The 12,670-nt window shown below is 38.5% G+C and overlaps 2 protein-coding genes across 2 annotated transcripts in view; one reads left to right on the forward strand and one right to left on the reverse strand.

Moving 5' to 3' along the window:
• Nucleotides 1-596: 596 nt before the first annotated feature.
• On the reverse strand, nt 597-6,751 carry serinc2l (serine incorporator 2, like). Its single transcript, XM_032519088.1, has 10 exons — nt 6,484-6,751; nt 5,490-5,651; nt 5,128-5,315; nt 4,945-5,024; nt 4,652-4,789; nt 4,308-4,477; nt 4,125-4,215; nt 2,605-2,755; nt 2,306-2,515; nt 597-1,307 (listed from the first exon to the last, which is right to left on the reverse strand). The coding sequence occupies exons 1-10, from the start codon at nt 6,520-6,522 to the stop codon at nt 1,169-1,171; spliced, it is 1,368 nt and encodes a 455-aa protein (XP_032374979.1). The 5' UTR covers nt 6,523-6,751; the 3' UTR covers nt 597-1,168.
• A 4,336-nt stretch (nt 6,752-11,087) lies between these two features.
• The window catches only part of stmn1b (stathmin 1b), a 3,836-nt gene continuing 2,253 nt past the window's right edge, over nt 11,088-12,670 (forward strand). Inside the window, exons 1-2 of the mRNA XM_032519539.1 lie at nt 11,088-11,335; nt 12,442-12,488. Coding sequence (XP_032375430.1) covers nt 12,473-12,488 — 16 coding nt within the window. The 5' untranslated portion in view covers nt 11,088-11,335; nt 12,442-12,472. The remainder of the gene's footprint in view (nt 11,336-12,441; nt 12,489-12,670) is intronic.

Consider the following 12,670-nt stretch of genomic DNA (forward strand, 5'->3'; position numbering starts at 1 on the left):
AATTGGAACTAGGCAGGCACGATTAATCGTTATAAAATTGCAATCTCGATTTACCCTGTTCAGGATTTAATTGTGTAGATAACTTCGATATATTTTTGGGGGATTTCTTTAATTTCTTTTTAATTTAAAAAAAATTACTTTCTTCTGAGAGTTTTAAACAGACTGTATAAAATAGGTTTTAATGCTTTCCCTTCTCTTCATTGAAGCCTCTATGTTCATAAACTTGTGATGATGCGAAATTAGCTATAGGTGCCAAAAAAAATAATCTATGTTTCGTACTGCCAATTTGTTTTATTTTGATTTGTCATGGTTCATGTGTGCAGTAAACATTACACTTTGTGAGAAAAAAATCGTGGCAGAGAATTGCAGTATCAATTCTAAGCTTAAAAAAAAATCCTGATTCATATTTTCACCAATTTGTGCAGGCCTAATTGGAACTACAGATCTGCTATCTGGCAAACTTGCATAGGGCAGTTATAGCTGGTAGAGAGCCGCAAAGCAAAGTGCCGTTCACCCTGTTACGAGTTGATGAACCACTGAAACGATTTTGGAAACATTATTTTAAGGTACAAAAAGTTCTCCAGTGTTGCGTCAAGACTCTCTGGCACAAGGTGTAAAGATGTGGTAAATGCACAAAGCCCTGCAGCAAAAGGGAAGCCCTGTTATGAACTGTAGGGCGTGTCATATTAGTCTTATCTAACTCTCACACTCAACTCACTTTGGGGCTCAGAAAGAGGGTTCCCCTCGTTGCCCCCAGCACTTAAAGAGTCCAGCTAATCAGGGATTCCAGACCTGGCCAATCAGAGAAGTCCGATCTCACAGGCCCTTAAAGGTGACTCTGTTTCTGAAATGTCTGAGGTATCAAGAAAGTGCCTTGTTGTTGAGTCTTTGTGATAGGTCAGACTACACGTGGAAGGTAGGGAGTCATCAAAAAAGGTGAGGCATTGGCAAAGAAAATAACTTCAAATATCTTTAGTGACTGACACACTAAATAATCTTTGAGAAGTAAAACACATCACAATAAAAGCAGAGGCAATTACTTGAAAGAGGAATACGAAAAAAAAATCTTTATAACATCCTTACCGTTTCCTTCATAGCATCCCTCACACTGCCCAATGCACTCGCCAAGCAAACAAACAACATATTACAACTAGAAGACAAGGCGTACTCAGTTGAAATCCCTGTCAGGGAAGATGAGAGGGGCGATGAGGGTCCAGAGGTAGAGCCCCAGGCCCAGCCAGCTGGAGCTCATCTTCACCCACACAGCTGGCATACGGCTCTGCATGGCCTGGGTGGTGGTGTCTGGTCTGAGAGAGGGCGCACAAGGAAAAGTAAAAGTTAGTAAAATCAACTCAACATAACACAAGTACTGACAAAACAGCACTGTAAGGGAGTAGCATTTAGATTTTTTTTCTTTTCCTATATTGAGCTGATTGAGAAAATGGCATTCAAACTGTGTTAAAAGAAGGGTTAACTTTTAGGTGAATGTGTAATGTGGTAATGTGCCCTCTTGTGGATGTACTGGAGGCCTACAATGCCCATGCAACAACTACTGAAAGCTACACATTTCAAAACATATGGGCATCTCAGAAGCATAAAATAAACAGAACATTGTCTCAAAACCGAACATTTTGTCATTGACATATTGGAATTATGTGTTTAAACATACATTTGTTGTTTTTCCTCATAAAACAATGTGTGGACTAATACAAAAGTAATCCCTCTCAACTGTCACTTATGACCCACTAGAAGTGTGTGGCGCTGTTAGTATCTGCAGAGACTCTGCCTTTTGCCTGTTTTAAAAAATATATATATATATTTTAGTGAGTGCAGGATGTTAGTGGGCGTCATTAGGGCCCATGTGAGTGTGTAACCCCCAGCCAATAACAGTTTGCAGGCTTTGCAAACCACCGCATGGCCCGTTGCATGTCATATTGATGCACAAGTCTAGCTGACACAGACAGGAAAACAGACAGCATGAAGCTCTGCATTCCCTCATAATCCAACGATCCAGTTTGGTAATAAAAAGGCTTATTTGCATTTGTTTCTGTGTCACATACTGTATCTATCCATATGTTTGGTAAATATTTTCACAGGAAAACTTCTTTGAGCAAATTTAACCACAGGGCAATAGAAATGAAACATGCGGTTGGTGTGGGAGACCCAGGTTCGATTCTCTATTATTAATCACACCTGTGCTTTTCCTGCTATGACATGCAAAATTGTCTGTTGTAAAAAAGGCCTAGTCTCTAACCTTTAGGTCTCTTGCGTTACATGTTTAACTCTGTAGGAGAGAGATACTCACTGGTACCAGTTGGTAAGAGTCATCATGATGTACAGAGAGGCCAGACAGAGGTGAAAGTGGAAAAAGGAGTAGCTGTAAGAGACTTTCTCCTCCTCATTGTCCACGGCTCTGCGTATGCCGTCCTCTCCCACCACACCCTCTCCACCTGAACCTCCGCCCTCCTCTGTCTGCATCAGCTTGTTTACCTGGGTGTTACTGGACGAACGGATACTAGAGAAGAGAGAGAGAGACAGTTTTACAATAATTTAAATCATACAAAATTGAACATAAAACAGAATTTGTGATGGTTGTAAACCCACCTGGCATAGAGAGTGCAGAAGAGGAAAATGATCAAACCAACAATGCCCTGAGCGTCCCACCACTGCACCTGTCCTGGGGTGCCGTCAGCAGATGGTTCAGTGGTGCTGACGTTTGACACTAGACTCAACAGGCTGGGGTTACACTTGCGATCTAAGACATTGGAGCAAATACACATTAGACAAGACGATTGATTAGTTTGAAGAAATACAAACTACCCAGAGCCTTTTTTCCCTTTATACCATAATGTATCAACTTCTGCAGCTAGAACATACTACAGCACTGAAACAGGGCTGTGGAGATAGTTCTGGCAATGCAAGACTACAACATCAACCCAGGGCTTAAAGTGAGAAAAAAAATCCTGAGCCCGAGGGGGGGAGGGGTCCACAGTGTAATGTTACGATATGCACACATTAAAGTTAATTTGACAGGCAAAACAGTTAAGTCCTTCTTACATTACACAATAATGTTAGATGTTGTGTTGTCACTTTAGCCAGGTCAAAGTGAATTAGTACATTCATGATTTTGTCCATGTTGACACTATTTGCTTCATGTTTATTTATTAAAAACTTTGCATTGTTTAGCATTTCATATAGCTAGACGTCTAAACTCTGGGACAAGGTCGTTATGTTTAAATAATGGCCATGCTGATTCCAAACAGACAGCTTTGTCAAGGCAGTTTGGGATTTAGACACATCGTGACAAATCGTGTTCCACTATGAACGTTCACACACGTATTGTTTTTAATCACAAACACGGTCGGTCAGCGAAGGCGCAGTCGCAGTGGTGCCGGACTACTTTAAACCCTGTTGAACAGCAAAAGGGATACCATTGTTCTCCGGAATGACATAAAGAAGAATCTTTAAAAGAAAGGTTAAATTCAATTATATGTGGGTTGTTGAGATGCATTTTGGAAATTGATGTCAAATGCTTACGGATGCCTAAAACTAACCCTACAGTTACCAAAATCTCTCCTATTGTTGCCATCCACTTGGGAAAGGCAGATCACAAGACATGAGACAGTAAAGTAGGGCTGCACAATTAATCACAATTTTTAACCAAATTGCAATATGAACTAGTGCAATATCCAAATCGCAGGGGGGCGCAATATTTGTTAAAAAGCAAAATGTGTGTAAACCAGTCTAAAATAAAGTATTGTGGTGCTGCAGAGACGTCCCGGCCTACACATTTTATATTTTTCATTTCAAAAGGATAATAATGATACAAAAATGATCATTCCCTCCAATATCGTGAATCATATTGCAATATCAGTCAAAACAATCACAGTTAGATATTTTCCTAATATTGAGCAGCCCTACAGGCAAGGTTTGTTAACTAATAGGTAGAAAGCAGCTCTTTGTTTTTACAGCATGCCAAGGAAACTCACCAGTATGATCAAAATGCTGCACCAGATAATCAGCAAATATGTGTATTACAAACAAACAATGACTATAATCACAACTGAGCATGTAACCAAAAGCTACTTAAAAGAATTTTAACTGTATTTCAAGAGGAGACTCACTTGGATTGTTGGTCATTGCAGACCAAGTGACATACATGGTGTAGAGGGAGATGAGTGAAGCCTGGAGCAAACCAGAGTATGGCTGAGCTTTCTGTAACAAACAGGACAAACATACACTAAATGGGTTTTCAAATGTTTTCATTAGTACGGATGGACATGGCTTTAGACTGGCCCACACTGTACCTGTATCTTGGGCAGGATGGAGACAACAGAGATGATGATGCACAAGATAAGGTTGAGGCTGATGAAGATCTTGTGCTCTGTGCAGTCGTCAGGCTGTGTGTAGTAAACGTAGAAAAGCACCACAGCAGTGATAGCCAGAGCGTAGTGGAGGACGGTGAAAGACAGCAGGCCTGGAAATCAAATTGACATACATTTACACAAATGGACTAATACAACAAATATAAAAATATGCTACTGAGCAGACGTCTTATCTATTCGAATATTATGTCAAGTGTATAAATTATCATTTGACAAATATATAGCATAACATGCCAAGAAACACCTCTTTTAAGTGAATGCTGTACCTGCAAACCAGCATTTGTTGTCACCATTTTCAGCATTTCCTACCCACACCTTGTTCCAGGAATGGGCAAAGTCGATGAGAAGAATAAGTTGGATTAGGATGAAGATGAAGGATCCCACTACTCCAAAGTAAAACCACACTGTGAAGTGGAAAGGAAACACAGCTGATACAGCTTCCTAGATATTTCTCCTACTGTATGCCTGAGTTACTGATAATTAATTAAAGTCAGTGTCTGCACCAGAAAAAGATACAATATATTACTGTTTATAGTAATTCAACAGAGCTTATAAGTACCAGTATTAAAGGTTCCATCAGGGATGAAGAAAGCTCCCACTGTAATCCCAATCAGGATCAGAAATTTAAAGAACCAGAACCTGAAAATTTCACAAACTCGCCATCAGTACAGCAGACAGATGGAAGTGGCACATCCCAACATCCCTTAACACGTATTCCATATCAACCCAATATAGCACTTACCCATTTTGAATAGCTGCACGTGGGTCTTTGCTGCTACGGACACGAATCATGATGGCAAAGAACAGAAAGAAAAAGCAAGTCATGGCGAAGCACATGCGGTACACAGACTTGTAGCCCACAATGACATCACAATTAACCTGGTTTTCGTAACCAGGTATAGCACTTCCTCCTTGGCAAAATCCAGGGATCTGCAAAACAGCAGAAGGTCAGAAGACGTTTAAGTAAGCTTATCCAGAACATATTTACTGGAGAGAATATGTAACAATACTTTATCTGAAGTAACAGCATCTAGTAACACATTTTGATGCAATATAACCCTAAACACTGTCGAGCAATCACATTAAAAGGAACAGTGATCTTACTTTGCGGAGTTGTGTCTCCATCCCAGGAAGGATCATAATGACAGACACCAATGTCCCCAGCAGCAAAAAGAAGGAGAAAACCAGCCGTGTGATGGTGGAGTTATTGGAGGAGGGACAGCAGCCACACAGAAGGCATGGTGCTGAGCCACACAGACAGGAGGCCTGTTAAGTGATAGAGGATGACAAAGGAGTGGAAGGAAATAAAGAGTTAAAGCTTTGGGCAGGATCGTTTTTTAAATCAGATGTAAGTCAAATGAATGTAAGCAACTGTTTTGACAGAATAACAATCATAGAAACGTTAGGGTCCATTAGAAATACTGGGCTGGTAAATTATTTAAAGTGAATTTCCACTCCTGGATCCAAGTGAATGAGCACTCCCCACATATCTGACTAGCTAGTATTCCAGTTTGTCTAGAAAGAAAATCTAGCTAGGGCGTAAACGCAACCTTGGTTTTTGTGATGTCCACTTAGCTGGTCAACAAAGACTCTTTATTTCATTAAAAACATATTGACAGTGACTTAGCTATCTAGCCTATTTAAACTGTTGTATCGGCCAGACCAGAAACGATGTCCAAGAAGAGAACTGGCCATAGCATATGAGCTAGCAAGTTACATTTTTATGTCAATAAGCTAGCTAGCTAGGTATCTATTTAGCTAGCGTTAGCTAACTAACCTATCTTGGTTAAATGTTTGTAGCGTTAACTTTAGCTAGTGAAAATGGCCTGTTCTGAAAGGTTTTGACGACCCCCTCCCCTGCCATGAAATTTGAAACGTTATCTAGCGTTAGCTAGTACAGCTAACGGTTAGTTTTTGACGTTAAGCCACTAAGTTAACTAACGTTAGTTAACGATAATAAGGGCGTATAGGAAAGTGGTAGACTGTCCCGTAATGTTTGTGCTTAACGTAACTCATTAATTCATTGGCCAACCTTAGGACAACGACAGTTAAAGTACAACTAAGATAATATAGCTACGTATTGAAATTAGATACTTACACAGCTGGCTAAAGAGCACAATGCCAAACAAGCCCCCATTTTTACATTAAAATGTTGAAATAAATGGTGCCGTACGGTAACATTTAGCTTATACTAGTTAGCTAGCTGGTATGCTCATACAACAACACAAACAGTCGGGAGTTGTTCCTTCTTCTCATTCTTCTTTCCGGCAGCTTGGATGCTTACTTTTGCACTATACTGCCATCTTCTGGAGTTAGTTAGCTCCTATGGTGAACAGTGTGGGAGCTTTACCTTCTCTTCAGTCCTGTTATTTTTAGGAAGTTGAACAAGCACCCTCTGCCTTATCCAGTTTCACCACACTCCAGTATGCTATTTACTTAGCGTTACTCCTCCTGTTATCCCAAATCTTTCTAATTTTGGATCTATGTTCTACAGTTTCTGGTACCTTTACAATGATCACAAAAACCAATTGGATGCTTCTCCATAATGTGATGTGTGCTGTTTAGGTTGCTGTCTGTCCAATTCTCAGTCTGCTTGTTACTTGCTCTTTCTTTTTTTGTTCATCTATCTACTTATTAACATAGCCTACCTATTTTTTTGCGATTGAGTGTAAATGTCTCCCTTTTATTGTGTTAGTCCAATGACATTGCCAGTGCTCATTCACCTTTTCTCCGCTTTTCCTCTTTTTAATATTGACTTCAAAAAATATTTGACTGCCTATTTTGCCAGCCTGCTTTCTCATTTTTAAGGATACCTTCCTGAATGCGCTGGTACCCCAATGAACATTATATCCCCCCTGTCTAACCATTCTCAAATTTGTAAAGACGTCCCAAAAAAGATCCTGATGACCTCTAGCTATCGTTTGACTTTTTGCTTGCAAGTGTCTACCTGTTTACTCCATTCTAGTGCCATCAACATAGCAAATAACTCAATAGTAGCCTAAATTTGAGGAATCAGATGTTCTTTAGCTAAATCCTACTTTACTTTCACAGCAACCACACACCCTGTTAGTTTTTTGTTGTGGGTCTGTTGATCCATCCGTACAAATGTGAACACTCTTTATACTTATTGTCCCTATATTCTTCATTGCATAAATCTATGATCTTATTAATGTGTGTAAATGTAAGTAATTCCTGCTTTTCAAAATAAAAAGTATTCACAATTACCTCAAATTACAAGCTTTACAACATGAAAGACCTAGTAGGCGTATGCTTGGGCCTCCAAGAGATGTAAGAAGGATGAAAAATAAAATGATGCTGCACTTTTAGGAATGGTTAGACATCTTTGTGCTGTATGTCTTGTGCCACTGTTCATTTCTGCCAGTTCAAAATAGTAATGTGCCTGCAGAGCCCAGCGGATAACAGGACAGAACAGGTGGGGACTTTGAAACGTACCTTCTGTCCTCCTCTACATCTCAGAACCTAAGTGTATTGGATAGCAAGAAAGAGTTTGTCAGGTGCGGACAGAAGCTTCTTCAAAGACCCTGCTGTTCATATTGCAGCAGCACAGCAGGGATTCAACAGTGATTGGGTTATTAATAGACCCTTTATCTAACCTGGAACAAGAAATACGTCAGTGCCGCTCAACTCATTGTCTAGCAAGTTGGTTTTGTCTCCACACTACACTGGTCTTATTATTCAGACACAACTGAGTGGTTCTTAAAAAGAAAAGTATATCAAAACTTTTAATTGCCTTTACTGTACCCACAGTATTTCTACGTGGAAGTATTTGTTTGTCCTGCCAGCTGAAGAAGTTTGACATGACTTAAAACAAAAATGTTTGTTGCTGACACTGTTGCCTTCCACAAATAATACGTGGATTAAAGACATACAGTATGTTTTATGTGCATTTTAAAATTGTGCAACGTTGATTCCTCTATCCGACACTAGTTTGTTTCATTCATCCACCATTTTAAATTACTGCCATTCAATTTAATGAGCTCCTTAAACTATATTTTACATTTCAAGAGATTAATTCATTAAAACACTCAATAATTTTACAGTAACATTGAAATACTGTGCTTAGTGTAGGCCTGACAAACAAGCCTTGCATAAAATATTTCGAACATTTACACCTATGACCTTTTCACTAAATATTCATGCACAGAAGAAGCAATATTGGAACAGACACTGAGCAAGTATACACAGGGAACATTTTGCGACACAGTCTCTGTTTGATTTAATGCGGCCTGCCCCAACATGCTACCTTGTAACACACTACAGTAGTCAAATCTAATCTGTCAGAACATTAGAGAGCTGTTTATGACTTAATCTCACCACTAGGAAAGTCGGTTCCACACATAGACTGTAAACAGTCTATGGTTCCACAGAAGCCCCTGGTGGCTGAATATAAGACGTTAAAGTAAGCTCTTTTGCTATGTCAACCCATCTGCAGGACTTAATATATGAATGAATGTCTGTCATTTAATATATACAATGCATTTTGTTGACATCTATACAAAGATGAATGCTTGTACTGGGGAAGCTGAGTGTATTCAAGGCCTTGTAAACTGTAAATTGACATAGTATCTGCACTAGACTTAGACTTCTCTTTATTGATCCTTTTGGGATGACTCCCGCAAGGAAATTGAAAATTCCAGCAGCAGTTTTAGCAAGAGAAAAAAAAAATTAAAAAATAGATAAAAAAGACAGTATAAAGACAACAAAATAACAATAATAAGAACATTTGTTAAATAAACAAAGAAAAGACCATAAATTATTATTAAAGTGTCAGTGTTGAGTCCAGTATTGAAGTGATAAAGTGATAAAGTGACTAGGTGTGAATTTAAGTCCAGGTGTGCGTGTATGTATGTCTGTATTTGTACTGTGTGCATGTATGTACGTATGTATGTGTACTGTGTGTATGTATGTGCACTGTGTGTATGTATGTACGTGTACTGTGTGTATGTATGTATGTATGTATGTATGTATGTATGTCTGTATAAGTACTGTATGTATGTATGTATGTATGTATGTATGTAAGTACATACATACACTAAGGTCAAAGATAGCCAATACACCATAAGGAAAAGAGACATAAGCATTATTCGATGATGGCTGTAGCTCTTGATATTGAGTTGAACTCTAGTATTAAGTTTAATATTACTGGACTATATTGCTGATTACTGTAAAACACCAATAGTCATTGAGGACAATGAGAAAATTAGTTTTAGGGAAGATATAAAGACTGGTAACATCATTTGTGGAGTTTAAAGTTAAAGAGTACCAAAACAAACAAAGTGGCGACAACCAGCTTCATAAAAACTTTCCTGAAATTGTAATTGAGCATGCAGAGATTGATTAATTTAAATGCTCTGTGGACAGCAATTGCATGAAAAAAATATAAAAATATTAGGCATTTAATCGGATGTCCGCTAATAGGAACACAGGGACCTCAGTTTCATGATATAAGGGATCCTTCTAAATACACAGATGTTTTTACATCAAACCTGTTGTGTTTTTGTTTCAAACATATTTCTTATTAAAGGGAACAACTATTTTGTATCTGCTATTAACTACCTAGGGGGAGTTTCCCCTTGCTGAAGCTCCAGTTTTGTGACACTTTTAACATACGATAGAAGCAGTAAAAATAAATAAACCTGAGAGAAAATGTTAATTCTTTAAAAGTCTTACATGTCATGAGAAAATTTAAACAACACTTTCAGTCCTTGTTTTGTGACAAACACATACAAAATATTTGTGTTTGTGAAATATTGCACAGGATATGTGGATGACCTGATGGACCTCATCTTTGAGAAAGTCTTCGTGGACCCGTCACCTCACCTGGATGAGGTTTTGAAGATATCCATCCCAGAGGACCTGTGTGCACAAAATGATCAGCCAGATAAGAAGAAGGTCATCGTCAGTGTCCCGGTTCAATGAAGGGACAGTGTGAACCCTACTGAGCTGCTCTGGGATCAGAAACCCCCTGTGGATATGAAGAACCAGGCTGGACAATATATTCAGTGATGTAAACAATTATCTATAGGTTCATTGAATCGTTGATACTGCTCTTTTTCTATTTTTCTTTCTTCAACCTGGATGATCCTGTCATGTTGTGACAAAACAGTACTACACTGCATAGTGCGACTACCAATGAATGTGATAACAGTACATACTTTGTATTATGCATTATGCAACATTATGTGAGTTCATGTTTAATGTGCACACTATCTGCTGATAAAAAAAACATATACTCTAAAACATATGTTCTGAATTTAGGATATTATTCAACTATAACTTGGGGGTGTTAACAGTGTTGTGACTAATGTAATGTCATGCCCACCAAAATAATGTAAAGCAAGACTACAAACAGTCTTACATTTTATTTTCATGAACAGCATTGGTTGTAGTAATACAGTTTGATTAAACTATACTATTTTTTAAATACCAAAACATTCTGTATATTGGGCTTTAATAAGGGGATTTAAGGCAAAACTACTGGTTCGTTTTGCAGTAATCATGCAGATTATAGGCCTCCATCGAGACACAGTGACAATCACTCTTTGCTCTACCATTTAAACTAATACTTACCGGTCAGTTTTTTTTCAATGTACCATTTACTTAATCGCATATCTATAATCACACATTTAGCGAATGTGTGGATGTCTTAGTTGACGGTTACATGACGTTAGGTAATCTTGTCAGGATTGTTTTCCTCTCAAAACCACGAGGTTGCCTTCCAGCTATGTGTCTGTTATTTTGGCCTGATGGTCCTGGCGCTTACAGTTCCAACAACTTCTGTGATTGGTGGATTTGGACCAATGAATGCAAAGAGCTCTGGTGACGGTTGGGGCCAGGAGGTTTTTGCGCGAAGGTGCAGATGTTGGCGGTCTGAACAGAGAAGAAGTCAAGAAGAAGAAGGTCTGCGCTTCAACCTGAGACACTTGACGGTGAGAACAATGCTTTAACCCAGTCTTTCAAATCATTCAAACAAAGAGTTAAAGGTCAATTTGCACACTGTTATCAGCATTATGAAGTCTGTTCAGCATCACTATAGACAATTATAAAGGTAGTAATTAGCGGACTTTATTGCAATGGCCGATGTGCAGTGACGCTAAATTATACGTTAACCTAATGTCAAATTCAAAAAGATTTTAAAATGAGTTCAAACGCTGTAACGTTATCATAGGGATAATCTATTCCAGCGTCTTATCATACACTAACGTTATAAGCCGATTCATTAATGTACAATAACGTTACACTAAGTTTGGCTGGCTGTGTAACGTTATATTTGTTTTGAGTCGACATTATGTAATTTTGCAAGTTTAGCTAGTTAGCTAGTTAACGGTCTAGCCAGGAACTTATATTGTCTTGCTCTTTATCGTCACTATCATATTTAAGTACTTTTTCAAAAAGTGTCTTTGTTCGCCTTCGTATTTCAAGTGTGTCTGTTTAATAAGGTAATGCACAGCATTTCTATTGCTCCGCCCCCGCCATTTTAATAAAAGACACATGTTGCAGACATGTATGTGTGCACTCTCCAGCAGTGGGCCCCCACAGTCTTCAGTTTCAAACCCACCCGTGATTAACTCACATCGTGGTCTTGCCATGCTGTGGACTATCACTTGCTGATATTGCACTTAGAGTTTAAACATCAGTGAGGTGGAGAACTTGTTCTGCCTGAAAAGTCATTCCATGCAAGTGGTAACCTGACAAGATTATAAAACGATATTGCTGTATAATGTGCAACCATACAGCACCAACTGCTGTGTATATCTCTGAGCTGAGAAAAGATGACTTAATAATTGCATCCATGTTTCACCAAATTAAATAACATATGTATGCCAGAAACAATGTGTGTTTTGATTCTGTCAGCCAAAGCAGCAGGGAAACTCAGAAAACCTGCTTGTTTGTTGTTGTTTTTCATAAAAAGGCATGCTTAATGGCATTATGTCATATGTGGACATTTAACCAAAGTGAAATTAAAGCTGAGCCAGTTTGTACAATTGGATATGTAATGCTTGATACTAATCTTGTTATTCATGTTTTTTTCTAGTTCTATCAAAGAAGAGATAATATCTGCTGAAATGGAAACCTGTGGAGGTATGTGTCCTTGGTATGCAATGGTACATAACAAATGTAAATTAAAAACCTTTTTACACCTTAATTCCAATGTAAGACTGAAGACTAAAACAAAAAAATGTCAGTATAACTGCTAAACAGGGAAAGCTTTCCACCAGAAGCCAACTACAGTCACGGAGAGGGTCAAAGTAACGTAATTGAAG

This window comes from Etheostoma spectabile, chromosome 6, assembly GCF_008692095.1.
Source record: "Etheostoma spectabile isolate EspeVRDwgs_2016 chromosome 6, UIUC_Espe_1.0, whole genome shotgun sequence".
Classification (NCBI taxonomy): Eukaryota; Metazoa; Chordata; class Actinopteri; order Perciformes; family Percidae; genus Etheostoma; species Etheostoma spectabile.